Source organism: Myripristis murdjan, chromosome 20 (genome assembly GCF_902150065.1).
Source record: "Myripristis murdjan chromosome 20, fMyrMur1.1, whole genome shotgun sequence".
Lineage (NCBI taxonomy): Eukaryota > Metazoa > Chordata > Actinopteri > Holocentriformes > Holocentridae > Myripristis > Myripristis murdjan.
The window spans coordinates 24,405,187-24,427,047 of NC_043999.1; the positions used below are offsets into that span (position 1 = coordinate 24,405,187).

The 21,861-nt window shown below is 39.9% G+C and overlaps 1 protein-coding gene across 1 annotated transcript; it reads right to left on the reverse strand.

Moving 5' to 3' along the window:
- Positions 1-21,823, reverse strand: LOC115379256 (cyclic nucleotide-gated cation channel beta-3-like). Its single transcript, XM_030079982.1, has 18 exons — positions 21,692-21,823; positions 20,957-21,011; positions 18,960-19,089; positions 16,431-16,591; positions 15,826-16,170; positions 14,003-14,211; positions 13,313-13,363; positions 12,910-12,996; positions 12,709-12,773; positions 12,435-12,557; positions 11,239-11,380; positions 9,163-9,322; positions 8,294-8,391; positions 8,089-8,172; positions 7,529-7,647; positions 2,477-2,629; positions 900-1,050; positions 1-24 (listed from the first exon to the last, which is right to left on the reverse strand). Exons 1-18 carry the CDS (start codon positions 21,821-21,823, stop codon positions 1-3), a joined length of 2,289 nt encoding a protein of 762 aa, XP_029935842.1.
- Positions 21,824-21,861: the final 38 nt, after the last annotated feature.

Genomic DNA, 21,861 nt, shown 5'->3' on the forward strand with positions numbered 1-21,861 from the left:
CTACGTGTCCTCCGCAATGAACCACTGACAAACAGAAAAGAAAAAAAATAGGCAAAAACACTAACATGGAAGACATAATCATAAGACATAGGTAAACTGTAATCAAATGAAGGTGCTATTTATTCAAGTCGTACCAGACTGTTATACATCAAAGCAGACAGCAGATATCAAATATTACTTAGGAGTGTCAGCTATACTGTCATCACTGCTATGATGCTGGATGATATCCTTTGATAGGCACTGTTATTACAACTACTGTGTATTGGCAAACTGAAAAAGTACAACAAAAAATATATGGTCAGTTAACAAATATAATCAACATAAGACAAAATCAAATAAACAAAATCAACAAGGAACAGTCCACAGAAGCTGATCCTCTGCCTTGCTTCAAATATTGCAGGTCTCAATAATATTTTGAAAAGTATGGGTTTGTGTCATGCCAAAGTCAAAAAGTGCTGGCAAATAATTCTAAATATTTGCAGCTAGCAGATGATCAGGATTTGCTACATATGACAACACAAGAGCTGCCATAACACTGAAGACAGCCACTGGAAAGTGTTCAGTTCAGAATATTTTCCTGTTTTCAACTTACATGATGTTCAGTGTCCTGATGTGCTCAATGCAAAATAACAGAAAATGTCCACTCAGTAGAAATGAGTAGTAACAGCAAGAAGTTGAAAAAAACAAAACAAAAACAAAAACTGTACATTCACTCCCAAAAAGGAGTTATAAAAAAATCAAAAGAAGTAGATGGGAATCCTCACTGGCCACCGGCACTCTGGGAAAAATGAGAAACAGTGTGTGTTGCGTTTCAAAACATTCAGCACCACAAGTGATTTTACTTTACTATGACAAAATGATGACAAAATGAGGGCACTTTTAAAAAAATGCAATCCTACCTTGAGTTTATCAATGATTGTTCGGTTAATATTTCCACCAACGGCACGTAGTAGCTTGGGTGTCGGAGGTTTAGGTCCGAACAGAGCGAGTCCTTTCTTCTTCTCCTGCTCAGCTTTGGCTGCTGCTGGCCCTTTGGCCTTCATTAGTTGCCTTTAGAGACACACACATACACATACACAGAAGTCAGGTAAGCTCCCATAATTTATCAAACACGTCCGAGAGACAGTGCAGTGACACTTATCCCAAAGATGACGAGGAGACATAGTTTTGTGTAAACAGTTTCTAAATTTTGTGACAAAACAGAGAGAGCTAAAATATTACAAGTAGGTACTGTATAGCATGAGACATATAGTAATATTTTAGCTGAGAGTGAATGGCCTGATAAAGTATCTTGATCTCCAAATTTAATCTTCTGTATTAAAATTTCCTGTTTTTAGCCCAAACCTTACACTAAATAGACAGGCTTTATGGGAGCATATCTATGTTCCCAGGGTCCTATGTTCCTAAGGTCAACCCTAACCCCCTGAATACAGAGTTGTGGAATGTCTTTTCCAGGTTCCCATTATGCACTATATGGAACTGAGGAGCACAGGACCCTTTTCATGTTCCCATTTTGTGCCATGTAAATGTGGGGAACATAAGCTCTTGAGAACATGGGACCCTGGGAGACCATGTGTAGAACTGGGGAACACAGGGCACTGGAAACATAGGAATGACTCCCATTAGACATTAAACGTATCTCAATTAACCTGAACAAGCTTATTAGCTAGTCAACCAGCCTGAAAGCTAACTTAGCAATGTGACTAGCCCCTACCAACTAGCCACATAGCATGAGCTATTATGCAAATCAAATTTGTTAAGACAGTAATGGTTAGTTGCATTGGATCTTAAGGCTACTTAGTTGTAGGGTTGCGGTGAATAGAGGGGGATGTCCCACTCAGTATTATAAGAAAGATTAAATATCTCCCTATCATTGTTTCTGCTTCAAAGTAACTTTAATTGTTCATCCATCAGCATTGTTAGAAGTACAGTTCAGTATTACTCAGGGTCATGTTGTGAGCGGCTTTGGTCACAAGCACAAGCCCTTCTTCATCTCTAAAGCATTACAACATGGAGCGCTTGTCCTTGTTGATGGAACTGGAAACCCTTTTTAACGTCTGTTAAGACAGCAAGTTAGTCACCATCTGCTTTTCAGATCAGAGGTTCAACTTCACATTAACCGATAATTCTCCTCACTCTTTAATACCTGCCCACTTTTTTTCATTTAAATTTAAAAGTTTTCTTTCAATCCTGCTGATGAATTGAGGCAATGAGTGGTGTTTAGGTTGGACTACTATGCCCTTGGATAGCTATCACACTGACATTATATATTCACAAAAGTTACAGCATGCATCGATGAAGAAATGATCAGTCTCCAAACAAAACAGAATAAAATTAAGCATGTCTTTTAGATACAACAGCAAAAGGTTTAAAAACTGTTCTCAGATGTTGTTACCAAGAGCTGAGGACCTCTAGCATGGCCACTGAGCCCACTTGAAAGCCTTTTATTTTCTTCAGCCTCGACTGCCTGACTCACCTGCCCTTCCTGGCCAGCACCTTCTGAGACTCGGGGTAGTGGACCAGGATGTCAAACAGGTCTTTCTTCTCCAGGACAAAGAGGTTAGCAAAGCCATAAGCTTTGACGTTAGCTGTTCTTCTGTTGCCTCCATCTTTGGACGACTGCAGCAGACTGAGAAGAAATGTTGCAATGAATAAAAGACCCCACACATGGTGATCTTTGTCAGGGAATTTGAATCAGTTACCTTTAGTGTTATATTTGTTGTGCAAATTCAAAGCTCCCTGTGCTTATGTAAAGACAGAGCATGCACAAACATATGTTGGCTGCACACGCAAATTGAATATGGAATGCATAGAATGATGGGAACCAAAGACAATGTTTGAACGGTGATTACCCTCTCCTGTAAGAGGAATTAGTTCAGATGAGGAGAGCGACTTCTGAACTGTTAATGGGGAATGAAAAGTCTGGCGAACAACAAACCACGGCATTATGTAAGCAGTGTAAACTAACGATAAGTAGCTTAACTCCTAATGCTCGCCCTGTAGGTTGAATGAACGTAGTCAGTGTAGAAAAGCTGATGCAGACCGTCTGACAGCCACAGTGGGCAAACAAATGATCATCGTGTCATTTGAGAGCCAGGAATCATGAAAAGGTAAAACAGCTGATGGGAGGTCTAAACCAGGGTTTTTCAAACTTTTTTCATCTGCTGAACGCCCAACTTGACTTTCAGTAAGCCACAGACTCCCATTTGAAGTGATTTTGCTCTATAGGGACTGTATAATCATTGGATATTTTGGTTTGTGTCAAATACAACCTGATCTCACAGAAATCCGTGAAATGAGCACAACCTCTTAACAACGCATTGCGTGCTCCTGGCACATAACCTGTTATAATTATGTGTGGCCACCACAGAAACAGCGTCCACTGAAAGTCAATTAGGATCCGTGTCGTATGGCCACCACGCAAACGCTGTCCACTGAAAGTCAATTTCATGTGGGTGGTAGTTCATAGATCCCGGAAGTGCAAATTTAATCAAAATAAAATAATAAAATAAAAAATAAAAAAATCGCCAGTTTTCTAGACTAGGCCTACCATATTGACCCGCATAAAAGACGACCCTGATTTTAAGATGACCCCTCTTTTTCAAGACCATTTTTTGGAAAATAGGCTACTTTTATATGGACAAAATCTTGTTTGAATAAAAAAGCCACCGACCTGCATCAGGCGGGTCGGCCGCGGCACCGGCTGGTACCGCGCCCACCCGGTCAGGTCTGCGGGATCTGACAGGTGAGCGGTCAGTGCCGCGGTCGGCCCGCCTGGTGCCATGGCCGGTAGGAGTAGTATCTAACATGGAAGGGCGCAAGCCAGTAATTTCGCCTAGGGCGGCACATAGGCAGAACCGCCACTGTATAGTTTATAATGTCATCATTTTCATATTTTTCTAGTCCACAAAAATCACATTTTAAGCCATTTTGAAATCAATGAACGAAATTTTATTTTAATCTGAAAAACACCGGCGTTACCAAGGCAACGCGCTTCATGCTACCTGGTGACTCCCGGCTTCTCGGCTTCAAAGACGTCACGCCGTGGGTGGTGGTTCATAGATCCCGGAAGTGCAAATTTAATCGGTATTCTGAAAAAAAGGTCTGATTATTAGCCATAACGTTGTAACCACCCAAGGCAGACTTACCACGAGCTATGAGGATGTGTAACGATGGCATGTGTCCACAAGTCCCGTATAATATCAACTTTATTTTAAGAAAACACGTTTTATTTGCGATATCATATCACGGAGAAGCACTACATTACCCATAATCCTAGTGTTTATCAGCGACGTGTCTGAATTGACAGCTTTCATCAATAAAGTCAATAAAATCTAATAAAGTGCATGAAAGCTGATAATGTGCTGATATGTTACGCCATTGAACACAACCCTTTCAGTCAGCGAAACAGAGCGGGTGGAAAAACCGTCGGAACACGTCAAAAATAGCACTAAAGATTTATATAGTCTATATATATATATTTTTTTTCATAACACATCTTTATTCGTGGTATAAACATAGGCTACATGTTACGGTTATGCTTTTGCTGTTGAAAAACTACCGTATGTATGGTTTTTAAACCTAAATTCACAATGTTTATCCTAACCCGGAAGAGGGGTACCAGAACTACAATTCGTGCAGAGTTGCAACACACAGAGCTTTCCTGCGCCATAGCTTTTGTAGTTCTAACATGTTATGTCTATTATATGAAGTGGTGATCACTAATTTTGCAATCTTTATCAAAGTTTTTGGGTGTGGGAAGAACGCCTGAATGGTCAGATTTTAATTTTTTTTTTCTTAAGATAGTGAAATCATGTTTTTTCCATGTTTTGACACTAGTCGGTGGCGCCCCCTATTGGTTTGCCATCGGACATGATAGTAGAGGTCAAGAGCTTTCCAAAAATGTTGACCCCATGTCTCTACCATATTTTGTTGCTGCACTGTAAGCCTTTAAAAGTGTCTCAGGTGCAAGGTTCAAAGGGCACTTGTGGGGAGCAGGAACTGCCCACTGGTCTCACACTGAGATATGTTACTCCATAGGTCAAGACCTTTCAAACGATGTCTTCATTGTTGTTCTGTGACAAAGTTTGATTTTCATCGTGCTCCAAGCCAAGGCTGTCTCAGGTGTACATCTGCAGACCTCTTTTAGGGCCAAGCTTGATAAAATCAGTCAAACTTCTTTAAGGGGGTATGTAATGGCCAAATTTATTTAGAATATTGATGTTAGTCATATACACAGTCATACTTTTCAATTTGGACCATTTCAAAGCTTTTTTTCCCCATAAAATACTCAGTGTTTCATATTTCAGATTTTCCCATTAACTTAATATGGCCACCTGAGACACTTTTAAAGGCTTACAGTGCAGCAACAAAATATGGTAGAGACATGGGGTCAACATTTTTGGAAAGCTCTTGACCTCTACTATCATGTCCGATGGCAAACCAATAGGGGGCGCCACCGACTAGTGTCAAAACATGGAAAAAACATGATTTCACTATCTTAAGAAAAAAAAAATTAAAATCTGACCATTCAGGCGTTCTTCCCACACCCAAAAACTTTGATTAAGATTGCAAAATTAGTGATCACCACTTCATATAATAGACATAACATGTTAGAACTACAAAAGCTATGGCGCAGGAAAGCTCTGTGTGTTGCAACTCTGCACGAATTGTAGTTCTGGTACCCCTCTTCCGGGTTAGGATAAACATTGTGAATTTAGGTTTAAAAACCATACATACGGTAGTTTTTCAACAGCAAAAGCATAACCGTAACATGTAGCCTATGTTTATACCACGAATAAAGATGTGTTATGAAAAAAAAAATATATATATAGACTATATAAATCTTTAGTGCTATTTTTGACGTGTTCCGACGGTTTTTCCACCCGCTCTGTTTCGCTGACTGAAAGGGTTGTGTTCAATGGCGTAACATATCAGCACATTATCAGCTTTCATGCACTTTATTAGATTTTATTGACTTTATTGATGAAAGCTGTCAATTCAGACACGTCGCTGATAAACACTAGGATTATGGGTAATGTAGTGCTTCTCCGTGATATGATATCGCAAATAAAACGTGTTTTCTTAAAATAAAGTTGATATTATACGGGACTTGTGGACACATGCCATCGTTACACATCCTCATAGCTCGTGGTAAGTCTGCCTTGGGTGGTTACAACGTTATGGCTAATAATCAGACCTTTTTTTCAGAATACCGATTAAATTTGCACTTCCGGGATCTATGAACCACCACCCACGGCGTGACGTCTTTGAAGCCGAGAAGCCGGGAGTCACCAGGTAGCATGAAGCGCGTTGCCTTGGTAACGCCGGTGTTTTTCAGATTAAAATAAAATTTCGTTCATTGATTTCAAAATGGCTTAAAATGTGATTTTTGTGGACTAGAAAAATATGAAAATGATGACATTATAAACTATACAGTGGCGGTTCTGCCTATGTGCCGCCCTAGGCGAAATTACTGGCTTGCGCCCTTCCATGTTAGATACTACTCCTACCGGCCATGGCACCAGGCGGGCCGACCGCGGCACTGACCGCTCACCTGTCAGATCCCGCAGACCTGACCGGGTGGGCGCGGTACCAGCCGGTGCCGCGGCCGACCCGCCTGATGCAGGTCGGTGGCTTTTTTATTCAAACAAGATTTTGTCCATATAAAAAGTAGCCTATTTTCCAAAAAATGGTCTTGAAAAAGAGGGGTCATCTTAAAATCAGGGTCGTCTTTTATGCGGGTCAATATGGTAGGCCTAGTCTAGAAAACTGGCGATTTTTTTATTTTTTATTTTATTATTTTATTTTGATTAAATTTGCACTTCCGGGATCTATGAACTACCACCCACATGAAATTGACTTTCAGTGGACAGCGTTTGCGTGGTGGCCATACGACACGGATCCTAATTGACTTTCAGTGGACGCTGTTTCTGTGGTGGCCACACATAATTATAACAGGTTATGTGCCAGGAGCACGCAATGCGTTGTTAAGAGGTTGTGCTCATTTCACGGATTTCTGTGAGATCAGGTTGGTCAAATATTAAGTGCTTGGGAACGAGATCACATGAAATCTGACATTGATTCAGTATCACTGATCTGATGTTTAAATCTATAAATATATAAATTTAACAATTACATAGTTTATATAGTCTTGTCATTAAAAAAACTTTTTTGCAGTTTTCTTTTTTGTTTTTTTTCTAGCTTTTTTAAAAATACACTGTCTTTTCTTTTCTACAGTTTGTTTGTTAATGTTTTACTAATGTTTGAATCACCTTTCTTCCTATCTTTTTGAAAGAAATCAAGTGAATTTGTACAGGTTTTCAAAAGGTTAAATTTCAAAGGACTCTGTGTGTGTGTGTGTGTGTGTGTGTGTGTGTGTGTGTTTGTAGATAGACATATTTAGCATGGCACTACTAGATTGATAGGTGAGTTATGCTTACTCTGATTAAACATATTACATTCATAAACAGTGTATCAGGTCTAACAATAACAAAGCATGGACTTTGTCACACAGATAAACTCTTACCTGATTTCTCCAAACACACAACCGGCCTTCAGTGTGACAAACACAATGCTGTTGTCAGGTCCTCCCACCACCTGCACCGCTCCACTTTTGATGATGTACATCTCTTTTCCAATATCACCCTGCAGAGATGTGAAAGCAAATTTGATACGGAGGCAGAGCTGGTGGGACAGCAGGGATCACCATGTTTCCTCAAACTGGATGGCCTAAAGGCCTGCATATCCAGTTCATATCTGAACCTTATTTTGAAAATTGTTGGGCCAGTATGATTGAGACCATCTTCTTTCAAGTCAACAAATACATTTACAAAAGTTTGACTAAAATAGGATTTGAAGGCAGATAATGACTAAATATTTCAGGATTGAAGCTGCTGATTGCTTATATTTTGTGTCAGTTCTCAAGATCTTTAGGTTTGTTGAATTTCATTGGGGAAAAAAACCCAGAATTACAGCTATTCAGTGTTTCCACCAAAACTGAATTGCTAACCCTAACCCTAACCCTAACTACTACTACTACTACTACTGTTACTACTACGGATAATGATAATAATAATATACACTCACTTTCTTCACTACAAAGTCTCCAGGCAGGTAGATGATAGACTTCAGCCTCAACAACATGTCTACCAACATCTGCTGGTCGCAGCCCTGTGGAAAAAAGACCAAGTCATTATGCAGTCCTGTTTGTCTGTGTCTGTGATATGCCTGCTCAGTGTTTGTAACCAGTGTTTTTTCTGCATGTGGATGTGGATGTGTCTGCACTTGTCACCTTGAAAAGATCAATCTTTTGGAAGGTAGCCAGGTTGATATCCACAGCTATTGCTGTTCTCATCACCAGAGGCATCTTATCCAGCAGCTCGGACTCATCTGGAAGCATCAAGATAACACCACCATGAGGAAAAGTTTAAATACTGGGGTCACAAGGTGTCCAAAAAGTCTGAAGTCAGAAGGAAGGGGTGTATTCTGTGAAAATGCAAAACCCAGAGGCAGCAGTATTGTGAATTACTGACACCTGCCTGCAAAGATGTGGGTCCATAGACACTTTGCAGGATAACCAGGTTAACTATTTGCTTACAGGTTAGCTATTTGTCTGGAAGGTGGCAGAGTGCTGCTGAGCACGTAGTTTCATGTTTTCAGGCTTTTTGGAGACTCTGATGAACAAGTTCCCAATTTGCAAAGCAGAAAGACCACTGTGAAAGAAAGGAACAGTCTTTCCAAAGCGTCTCCCATCTTGTAAAACAGCAGAACTTCATGTCCCATGCCTTAAATGATGCCAGGCCCATGTCATACCAGGGGTGTGGCATGGGCATATTTAGCATAATAGCTACAAAATGTATATACTTCACATTTGTGCTTTTCTTTACCCAAAGCAAGCAATCATGATTTAGAACTTTGATATCATTTTTCCTACCATTGGTTTCCATTCATTTCACAGTGATATGACAATGAACTTTCAGAGACTTCAAACTTTCCCCACATCAGCACTCCATCACTGTAATAAAGTTGTCCACATTAGTTTTCCTAAAAGCAGCAGCACTGGGTGGCGTAAAATGGTCTCTCTATTGCAAAATCAACCAAACATTCAAAATCACTAGTATGGTCCTTGAAACGGTGGTAACCGTGTTTGTCCATACTAACCTAGCATGCCTTGAGCGTCCCATGTGTAAGTGTACCAGGTGCGGACCCTGTTCTGCACTAGAGGGGGGATGCGGTTGGTCACCATGTAGGCCACAGTGTTGTCCATGTTGGATCGGAAGTAGGTCTGGCCTGCTGTGGCTGCACCAATGACATCTCTCATCTGTGGGGAGAGTAAGGTGAGAACACAAACACAAACTAGAAGAGTGCACTCACTAGGCTACAGGCTACCCAGCTCCGGGCTGCCCTATGTCCTCAGGTAATTGTATTGTCAAATACTTTTTAACTCATTAAATTAATGTAAGCCTTTGATTCAAATATAACACAGTACAGTAGCTCCTCAGCCCTTTGTGGCTCTTTGACAGAAGCAAATAGCTTTCGTCAGCAACTGGTTTTAAAAAGAGCAAGACTTAAAATTGCAAAACTCTAAATGACTACACCGGTCTTTCTTGCTTTCTCTCTCTATCTCATACACACTAAAGACCAGCGAAGGTTAGGCAAACAGTCTGACATATGAAAAGCAACAGCTATTTAACTCCTCATTTTTTACAATGGAGATGATTCAACCCCATGATAATCATACAAAGGTGTAACCATTATCTTGACAATAACTAAAATGTCAGCTATTATTTTACTAAATGAGTAATATTTAACTCCCTTAAAGGAGGCAAATGTAGCATTTTTAAACATCAGTAGACCTATACCATTGTTGCCTTGAACAAATGGATAAGAGGAGAAGCCAGAAGAGGCTGATGACCTTCTCTTTGATTTCAACTGGACAGTAATGTCTCTGAATTAATGCAGTAAAATTATGTTGATGTTACAACATTAAGTTTTACACAATCAAGGCTTCACAGGGGATCCATAAATACCATGAATTTCTAAATGATGTGATGATGTGGTGGTACAAAAACTAGGATGGTATGATGACAAACAGTGGATGGTATCATTTCTAGATGGAAAGAAGTTCCATTCCTCTATTGCTCGCTCACTACATCAATGAGACAGGCAGCAAAAGGGGGATGACATGCTAACTTGGAGATGTTCATTTCTATCAGGTTTCAGATGAACGTGGGATCACAGGGCCTTGGGTTATACTACGGGACCTCTGAATGGCAGACGAGGGGTAAAGGTTCATCTTACAGGACGTGTCTCTGTGTTACCTGTCCAATCAAACTGGAGAACACAAAGACGCCCGTGAAAAAGTTTGTCATCTGAAAGGCAATCTCAAAGACGGTGTGGGGTTCATTAAGACCCCCGATGTTGATCAGACTGCGGACAGCAAAGTAGTAACAACGCAGGTACCTGTGGAGAGGGTTGGGGCATTAGCGGGGCAGAGGTGTACTCAGGTGTTCCGGCCGGTAAGTTTGTGCATGGACAGAGGAGTGTGTGTGTCTGTGTGTTTGTGCTTGGTTTCTGACTTTATTTCCAAGTCTTGCTTTATGGAAATAGGGATCAATAGAAATTTTTGCAATTTGTTATGTCCATTGTTAAGAGAAACAAAGAAAAAAGAATTCACATGAAGAAAACAAGAAGGCACTCAGAGTGCAGACCTCCACCAAGGTCAGAGCTGGAAGTTATGGGCCTATTTGTGCTGAGACATGCTCCCTCTCTGCAAGACTGTTGTCAAAGAACACGCCCCTTTTGGCCAGTAAGAGTGGAAAGGTGGTAAGTGCCACCTTGTCCAACCTCCTTGCTGGGTTTCATTAAATTATGTGGAAGCATTTGCAACCTATAGCCCTGTTTGTGCTAAACCCTGTTCAATCCAATCGACCCAAAAACATTTCTTCACTGACCAATGATCAACTTTCCCACCAAGTTTTGTGCAAATCTATCCCAACCTTTTTGGGTTATCCTGCTGAAAGCCCAGCAGATGCACCAGGGTGGTTATATAACACCCTGCCTGAGGGAATAACAGGTGCCATCCTGTAAATGTCTGAACAAAACCTCAAAGCAATTTGAAAAAGAAAGACTGTCTTTTTTAAAAGAAATTTTAAAAAAGACAAGAAAAAATAAAGTAAATTATAAATATAAAACAAAAATGACAAAAAAAGAAGTAAGTAAGTTAACTAAAACTACCTGGCCAAGAATGGTGGACAAAAATAACGCCCCGAAAAGGTAGTTTGTCATCTGAAAGATCTGTCCGAACATGGTTTCTGGAAATGGCAACTCGGCGATCATCAGCAGGGACTTCTCCGCATAGAAGAAGCAGCTGAGGTAACTATGGCAGCAGTAAAGATGAAAAATACAACCATGCTCAGTTTGGTATGGATAATCTGTGTAAATTTTCTGAAAGTCTTAAACTTGAAAAGGGTGAATAGAAAACTTTTTCTGCAATGTTACACATATTTCAAATACTCTATAACACTTTTACAACTATATTTAATGTTTAAAAATAATGGCATCTGGAGAAAAAAAAAGAAAAAGATCCCATACTTTATCTGGCCAGGCTAAACACTTCTATGTGGAATATGCTTCTACGAATACATTTTTTTTTCTATTGTAATTTATTATGATCCAACTTAAATTCACTGCAGAATTCAAAATCCAGTCCTTACTTGTACTTACTTTTGAATTTTTTTTTTTTTAATTTATTTATGGGAGGGGTAAACTGGAGGAAAACAAGGGACGGTCATGCTCTTTTAATTTAAGTCTGAAGGAGGGTGCAGTGTTTTTAATCTGAGGGGGACTGTCATACATTTACAATATCATGTGACATTTAAGCAGGAAAACTGTAGTTATTTATTACTGATTTATTAACTGTAGTTATGAACTTGACAGGACAGAGGACACTCTCCAGGGGAAACAGAATAAAGGCAATCGTTTTTTTTTTTTTTTTTTCCAAATTATTTGGGAAGGGTCAAGGAAAAATATAGTTTTGTCAGAGGGAGGGTCATAGCTTTTTATTTCAGAGCACTCTAAAATTCGCCAGTGACCCCTCATTCTAAATAATGTTTGGTCCCTAGGTCTATCACCTAAAGTTACTATAACTCTAACATAAAACCTAATGTGATGGTTTTTGTTTGCATGGGAACTGAGCAAATTTGGCCAGATAGCTGAAGTTTATGAGCTGTTGATTTCTGATGGGCTTGACAAATAATGAAGATGTCATTTTTTGTTTTTGTTTTCAAAAGTTATGTCCATACAGAATAAATCCAGTCCCAACTTTTGATTATTAAAAGGTTTAGGTTCATACTTGGACAATGCTAATCACCTCAGCCTACTTAATATCACTTCTAGTTAGTTTCAAAAATGGAACATGAAACGTTACTTACGCACTCCCCAGGCCAGAGTACACCCATTTGGTCTGGCCAATGCCCTGGTAGTCTGAAGCCACGTAGTAGATGCAGGCGTTGAGGTGAAGCATGAAGAGGAGATATCCAATGGTGCGAATCACTCTAGCAGATGAGTAACGCTGTTAGCATTTCTCTGTTTATCCATTTGATTCTCTCTTGCTATTTTCTGTTTCTGTTCAGTTCAGTAGCCGACAACAAATATGACACAATGATGGCTGGTGAATACAACAGCAAGCCATTTTATGTAACTTACCTCCAGATGTAAGCCTTGGCCATGATGCTCTCCAAACGATCGCTGAACTCAAAGAATGTGTCTGCCTGAAGAGGAACAATCAAAAACTCAGCTGAGTCAACAGCTGGCTTGTCAACAACACTTTGTCAAGCTGCTTTTTGTGTCTTTTGAGGTGATCATATAGATTGAGGACACAGTTTGATGATGATTATGTGAATTTACCTTCAGCAAACGATTGGCCCTGAAAATGGATTTGAATCCAAACTGGAAGTACAGTAAGTCGAACGGTATGAGGGACATCAAGTCTATCTGTTGAGGAGAGACAGTTGTTTGAGAAGCCTGGGGTCACTGAGGCAAGCTCTAATGTACTCTAATGTAATATGGCTTTGACATGAAGAGCCATAAGACTCAGCTGACAAAAAACATAGAATAAGCATGAAAGTTGATGGTTCTTATCATCAGACTGATTTGCTGATAAATTACATGCTTATTCCATATTTTTTGTCACTTGAGTGTAATGGCCTCTATCTTAATCAACCCTTAATTTTTCACAGTGCACCTTTAAGTTACAAAAGGAGTGGCTTGTGCATATAAAATCAAGTTTCAAAAATCCCAGACACGATACCTTAAATCTCTCTGAATCTCTGTAGTTCTTCTTTGTCAGTACTCTATCTTTCTGAAAGGAAGGAAATGACAAGATGAAGCTTCACCTGTATGACATTAAGATGCACTACTTCTAATTTGTTATATCTTATTTGTTTGTAATCTGGATATATCTTTTCTTTTGGTATACTTTCATATCATACACAGGCCTACTTTTCATTCATTTTGTTGTTGATTTCCTTTTAACATTTGGTGTTGTGACAATATAATGTTCATATAGTGTTCATTTTCAGCAACAGTGGCAAATTAACACTCTCCACCTACCAAATGCAAATAAAATATTTGCAGTGGGGTGTGGATCTGTTTAGTCCACCAGAAATGATGGTGGGTTAACAAATACAATAAACAATAAAAACAAAGTAGATATTCCTAAGAAAAGAAAGCTTATTCAATGAAATGTGGTGAAATAACGAGAGGACAGTACTATTCGCTTTGCTGAATTTATGTGTCAGAGAAGGGGCATTTAAATTCATTTGTCATGAGGGGGGAAAAATCTATAAAAACTGGAATAATCAAATTCATTTGATTTAGAAAAAAGTTGATTGTTAAAAAATCTGAGAGGCTGGTAAAATTTGGGCATCCAGCAGACACTGTGGCAGATACATGAAAGAGCTAATTTGCCACCCAGATCATGACCGCTCAAGTGACTTACTATGACGTCACCTCCCTTGACAAACTGCTTGCGTGGCTGGAAGATGATGCTGTCTACAAGGTAGATGAGGTCAGCCAGCATGTCCATCATGAACCAGTAAGGGATGGCGCTGGCTGTGTGGTAGGGAAAACACAGGCGGGCTGTCATGAACCACGTGTTGTAGTTGAAGGCCAGCGTCACCAAACTCAGCCAGGCAATGTAGCGGCGGTCTGGAGGCGGCGGGATTGGGTAGGAGAGGAGGAAGAGAAGGAAAGATTTACTGTGCTGGACAGCTGGTATATTGGTTGCCTGATACTGTACATTAGGAAAACACTAGCCTTTCATTAAAACCCCTGGATATCGACCAGTCAGTATCATCCACTGCTGTTATGACGGAGATTCTTCCTGTTTATGGCAAATATGTTCATGTTCATGTTCACGGAGGTGTTTGTATGAGTTGGTTTTGAGTAAACATATTGTGTAAAATTTGATGTCTGAACACACAACAACCAGGCAACAAAATGAGAGACAGGCTACCTGAAAAAGGATGTTGTTGCAATGTGTGTAGATCTGTTCAGTAATAAAAGTGATTATTAGTCATTTAGATTATTTGACACAGTAAAATGTCTGTAGAGCTTGCCCTTTGAATTCTAGTCTTCAAAACGCCACACTTTGTCAGCTCGTTTAACCTAAGCCATTTGTTTAAGGCAGCAGCAAAGCAACAGATTAATGTTAATGAGGCAACTAATGACTAATGTTAACAAGCAACAACTTCTACTTGCTGGTGTTTGTAGTTGCTCAATAACAATTCCAGTGTCAGACCAGTGTTGGCCTAACATTGGCAAGGTTGCATAAAATTAGCCAGACTTGACAATGTTATGCTTATGTTGGCCCAAAGGCAGCCACAAAGTCTCTTCCATCACCAACACCATGCCAGCGTTGGACCACTGTTGTTTTGATATTGCCAAGTAATGTTGGCTCAGTGTTAGCTCAATGCTGGCTTGCCACCTTGGCTCCTACTACATTCTTGGCTTCTACTAGATCAAAAGTGTGGTAGAAATGCCAAAAGTGAATAAAACAAAGGTGTCTTGCCCTGTTTCCTACTGTAGAGCTGAGTTGCAAGTGTTTTATGATTCATATTTTTTTATGGCAACATATTGTAACACAGTTTCAAACAATAATATCACTGAATACCCTTTCCCACCAACATGGGATGTGTTCCATTCCGGTTTGTGCATCTAATTTTGAACCATTTGGAGCATTTCGACCAAGAATTAATTGGTTCAGAACCCAAAAAGTTGGTTTCCAGCTGGAACCAAAAATCAAATATGTCTTAAACAAAAGGACAGAGCAGATGATGAGCTAGCAAACAAGATACCTAAAAATCAAATTTGTCAGTGTGAAATCATCAGCTTCCAGTCCATGAAACTCTTTGAGATGAGCAAGTTGTATGTATAAAAATGCCATCAAATGTTGCTGAGGACCGCCAATATGGTTGCCAAAGGCTGAATAAGCCTAATTAATTATGAGTATTAATCAATCCTCAGAATTGCAATACAATTCTGGGTGAGATGGGTGAGGTGAGATTTATGGTTGAGTGACAGGGAATTTGCGGCGGTCATAACAAGGTTGTTTCTGCAAGTGGGAAAAACTACCATGAATTTCCTGATCAGAAGTGCCTTTGTGCCTGTCTTGCCCACAGCTGTACTGAGATTCACAATTACATGTGAGTCACATGACCTGGAAGTCCTCCATGGTCGTTTTCCTCATAGATGTCTTATGAGAGAAATCATGCAGTGTGGTGTGGCAGCAAAATCTGCCCTCACACCTGTTTCAGTTTGTACCTGTGAAAGGGTCGATGGTGGTCCCCATCACAGAGTCCATCCTGTCCTCCACCGGCTTCAGCACAGCATCCACACAAGACCAGGTCGCTTCAAGAAACTTGGCCTTCAACTCCACCCCCTTCTTCTCCTCCTTCTTCTCATCTTTCTCCTCTGCTTTCTTCTTCTCCTCCTCCTCCTTCTTCTTCTGCTCTGCCTCCTTCTTCTTCTGCTCGTCTTCCTTCTTTTTCCTCTCCTGCTCCTCCTTCTTCTTCTTCTCCTCCTCCTCCTTCCTTATCCGCTCCTCCTCTGCTTGCCTTTTCCTCTCCTCTATTACTTTGGTGTAGTCATCTTTGCGAAGTACTGGTGCTAAATGGGCAATATTAAGACAGAAAAAGTGCCTGAGGACAGTCCAGCTAGCTGAAATGTTTCATTTCAAAATGAAATACCCAGCATTTGAAAAGAATGCTACAAAATGATTGCTATCATAAAAGTAGAACTCAGCAATGAATTATTAAGATTTTCCTGGATGCCCAGAATAACTTATGATTCCCAGATCATATTCACACACATGAAGTGAGGCTAAGACTTGTGGCTAAACTAATGATTCTGTGTGTATGCATACTCACTGACAGGAGGGGTGATCTCAGGGGATGAGGCGTGCTGATCGACGACTTTCTCCTTGTAGAGAGTTGTTCTCTGTCTCATCCGCTGGATTATGGCTCTGAGCTGCTCATCTGAGTACTTGTTAACCACGATGGGTGGAGGTGGAGGGGGGGCTGCCTCTGCCCTACAAAAGGAATATACCATCAGCACAATTAGTCACACAATCACCTCAGATGTAATACAAGCATGCCAGTAGGGGTGGACCACAAAACACAAAATGCCAATCACGTAGAACTGCTGGTATTTCATTTTATTGAACATTTACTGAAAGTAGTACACATTTTCATATAAATAAACATGTATTTTTCTTTTTGCCAATTGATGCAACAATGGCCAGTTTACTGTATGAAAGACTTTGCCGTTCTAATCACTAAGCACTTGTGTTTAGAATGATGTGTGGTGTGGCTAGTTTTTTTTTTTTTTTTTTTTTTTTTTTTGGCTCAAAGAGTGCTACTTACAGGAAGCCAAATGTCATTAGCACACAAACTAATAAATAAAAATCGAAGAAAGAAGACATCACGGTACTGAGCACACTGATAAGTAATATCTGGGAAGTGCAATGCACTAAATAACTAAATAAGTGCTTACAACACAGGTAGAGACACAATGAAGAAGCAAATGACAATGTTTTAACAACATTACCCCATGATCAATTTTATTCTGAGGAACGGACTGAGTCACTCAGTTGGTTCAATTGAAATTCACTGTCTTTCCCAGACTTTCGCTCATCAGTGGTAAATTCATCAGTTTCTGCTGTGGTGCTTATATAGGATACACAAAATTGTTGTAGGCCACCTGCTCCTGAGATAGGCTACCCTGTGCCAATGAAGGCCAAGAGTGAACCAAGTTAGCCTCTTGCAGAACTCTGATATCAATCATCCATACGGTGAGTCTGAATCAGCTGATTATCAGTTATAACTTATCATAGTAATTTCAATTTCAATGTCAAGTTGACACATTTATACTGAGGACAAAAAGTGGAAAGGCTAAAGTGAGCCAGCTGCAACAGACATCTTAGCAATAGACATATCTATATTCTTATGTCTCCCTCTTGTGGACAAAACTGAACAATGCATCTAAGTCAGAGGAGGAACCAGGAAGGACCCATCCAGTACAAGTCATTGGAAATAAATTGCCATTCAAACATAAATGCCCATTTGTCTATCTTAAAAAGTCTTTTAAACTAGTACTGAGGCTTAAAATCTGAGTTGAAAAAGAGCTGGGAGCTGGGAGGTGAGCTTAGACTTATTTCCAGAGCAATTCTTGTTTGAAGAAAATGCCATTGAGTGATCTGCATTGGTTTCAAAGATATGGACACTTGGAAATTCAAACACGAGTGGCAGAATTTTTTTTGATTCAAGAGAAATACAGTTTTAGTCAGAATATGTGACTAAATAAGTGCCAATGCTGCATCTTAGAGGAATAATGGAGTACATGTAGTTTCAGCTGATGTGAAGCTGGATTTAGCCAATATTTTGTACAGATGTAGAATCTATTTGATTTTTTTTTTTCATGCACAAAATCTCACAACAAATTGAAGTATTTGGTGTATCCCCCTAGAATTTTATGCTTGGCAGGGTGAAACAGCCTTTGAAACAACATTCTGATCATGCAACACTAAAATGCCTGCCTGAAAGTAATAATAAAAATATGAATAAATATGTATGTATGGGTTGAAACCAGTCAAAAAGTCTCATTAGATTCAGTTCAGGATAAAGTCTTCCCTCTGCCAAGAGTATATCAGTCTAAACCTGTAGAGTTCTGTATATTTAGCCTCATCTTTGAACTCTTGATACTCACAGGCTATTTATGCCACATCACTCTAGTTGGTGGGTGACACCTGTAACAGCGCCTCTAGCTCTTACCACAACTCTTCATTATCTAGTTGATGGAACATGTCCAACATGCCTCCATTGTTAGAATGTAATATGACATGTGTTTACAACTGAGGAGATCAAACGCATCTGCCTTTACTTGTCGCCTTCACTTGTTGTATTGTTCCACCATAAGCAGCCACAGTGAGCTTCTTATATCTAAAAAGCTGAAAAGCTTTTAATCCACTTTCAGGTCATCCATCTGCTAATCTGCATGTTGCTGTGGCGAGGGATAAAGATCTCACATGCAGTGCTCATCTCTGAGTGCTCTCTCTGCCTCTCTCTTTGTCCTCTCACCAGGGAATCTGATTAATTAGTGTCCATTGGGTGATTAATTTGATACTGGTTTGGGGTGTCACTGCCTTGGCAGGCATAGTTTTTGGAGAGCTACTGTATGGAGACATTTGGAAGGAGGGCACATTCTCTTGGGATCAATGTATCTAAATAGCACTATATTTCTTTAGTTACTGTTATGTGTTTACTACGCTTTCCCTTAAGTTAAAGTGGAAAAAACACATTTGCTGTTGATTAGTCTTCACTGGTGTCACTGTGAGTGTGACACAAATGATGACGCTTGATGGTTATCTTTGCACAAAAGGTTGTATAGTGGGTTCTTACCCCTCAGGTCCAGCTGGATCAGGGTTGGCAGGAGCTGCAGCAGGGGCCGGAGCGGGAGCTGGAGCTGGAGCTGCAGCAGGAGCCGGAGCTGGGGCTGGAGCTGGGGCCGGTGCCGGAGCTGGGGTTGTTTCTAAGAAAGTTACAATTCAAACAACATCATTAAAACAAGTTAGTTGAAACATTGTGCAGTTATTCAGAGTTTTAAAGTTATGCTGCTATGTGGCACCCATTTTCCACCAAATTAGCTCTGGTTTTTGAACCAGTTCCCTTCAACATTCTTGACACTTTGGTGCTATCTAGAGAACGTTTCCACCAGTTTTGAGCAAAACTATTTCAATCAAGGATGCGTCATCAATGGAGGGCATTGAGCAATGCACAACAGAAGCAAAATATAATAGGCCTACAGATGCTGTCACACTGCTGTTCACACTTCAGGTAAAAAAAAAAAAAAAAAAAAAAAAAAAAACTGACTTTTTGGGTTCCAAACCAATTTATTTTTTGGTTGAAATGCTCTGAATGGTTCATAATTAGGTGCACAAACTGGAATCCATTGCTTGTTGGTGGAAAACTGTATTGAATGATACTTTTGGTTAAAAAATTGGACATTTCTTTCAAGAAACTGTGTTGGAATATGTTGAAATAAAAACGCATGAATTGTAAAGCACTGAACATAGGCTAAGTCATAAAACAGACTCAGAATGTCGATTAAGCCCCATGAATTCATAATGTTCCTTGGATATAGTCCATTGAGCTGAAAATCCTACCATGGAAAAGAGTTGATTGAGAGTTGAGCTGGGCCTGTCTCTGGCCTGTAGCCATACGCTCAGCTGCATTGGTGACTCACTGGATATGGTTTCATGATCAGCCTGTTGTGCTAGACCCTCAGTTAATATGAGACAGGCAAACACGTAGACTACACCTTCATTAACCCTCTTCAATATCACAGTTTTATTTGGGCTGATCTGTATCTTCCCTCTGTGCATCTACACAGCTAGCAACTTGATAAACTGGACCACCAGAGAAACTAAGCTAAAGTTGGGCACAGCTGAATTTTATATAGTCATCAGTCAACAGATTTCTGCACTTCTCCGATTCCTGACAGAGCTTATTTTGTTTCATGAACAAAATGACAATGACAAAGACATTGCTTGCAGCCATTTAAAGCCTCTCAGTTGTCCACAGATATATATATATATATATATATATATTTTTTTTTTTTGAGAGAGGCTGCAGGAATAAACGTCTCAGTGGTTGCTAGTCTGATTACAGACAGTGGTGGGCTCTGAAGGACCTTTGTTATTAGTTACCTACAAATTAAGCATTTGTGCATAATATTCCATAGTGTGCTAAGAAGTGCTTACACTATGTTAACTGATGAACAATGAGGACTTGCAAAAGACAAAATCAAAACAGGAAAAAATACAGGATTTTTATGAATAGATAGCCTGTATTCTAAAATTTTGTAGCTGCACAAGACCATCATACAGATGCATTCAGTGCCTCTCACACGGCCCACAATACGTTAGAAAAAAAGCGAAACACCGCCCAAGTTGTTCACAGTGTGAACAAGTTGTCAGAGTGTTTTTCATCCAGTGGTTCCCTGCATGGCTGGGTTTCTTTCTCCACTGTTGCATACTGATGACTGCCACTGCCAGTACATAGACTTTTAAATCAATTTTAAATCAAGTCATTCTTAGTATTTTGCAAGAGGAGCAATCCGGCCGTGGCTTTTTTATGATGACTTTTTGTCATGGTACAATGAATTCTCCTTTGCATTGAAAGTTCTCATAACTAAGGACACGGAAAAAGATTTAGGAAGGTTATAGCACATTTCCCGGACTTGTCGCTGCAGTCCTCACTTGTGCAAGAGTGGCATAGGGCAGTGAAGTGGATGGGACACATCATTCAGAACCCGTCTGACACAAAACAACCCAAAAAGCGGCATAAATCCAGTTTCCAAATAGGCAGTTTTGTCTCTCAAATAAATGATGACTTACCCGGCTGTCTGTCCTCTTTCTTTGCCTCATCCTCCTTATCAGCTGGCTTCTCCTCCTACGCGACAAAGCAACATTTTCCTCAAAGTCAAATAGTTGGCCTCATTAGTCAAACCACAGCCATTAGAGAGACATTTTAATTTAGAGACCATTTTCAAAGAATAGTGGATTTAGCATGCGACAAAACACTTCCTTGCCTGATAGAGACTTTTATAATAAGCTCTAATCAAAATGAAATGAATTTGAATGTGCCTTTTGGGTAATAAGTAATTTCAATGAGGTGTGGGTAGGAAATGAAATAATCATATTTAAATAATTTTTGGCAAGAGGAATGAGGAATGGCAATGGATGACACCCACTGCTGTGATTGCTATGAACTCACCATATTGCATGTTATTTGCAATATTATTTCACCAGCGTCTGCATAATGGCATACACCAACTGACTACTTACTACTTGCTATATTTGTTTTGTGTGAATGCATGGTTTGTGGTTTTTTGCTTTCAGTACCATTACTGGCACATATTGCATAACACCTAATGGAAGTTTGGGATAATCATCATAGAGGAATCAAGTACCCGTTGATGCACTAGATATGAACGAAAACAACTAAAACAATTAGAGCAACATGATTTTCTTGTCTTTTTATTTTCTGTGCAATTTACGCACTAACGATACACTGTTTTTTCTACCTTAAACTGATTAAAAAAAATACATAAATATGTATATCTATCTTACCTTTGCTGGAGCTGCAGCTGGAGAGGCAGCAGGAGCTGGGGCTGGAGCGGGGTCGGGATCAGGGGCCGCTTTGGGGGCCCCAGCTTCTGGCACCTGTGGGCCAGCAAGGAGGCCCTTCAACTTGCTGAACATGTCTAGGAACCACTAGAAGTGCATGTACTGTTCGTGTG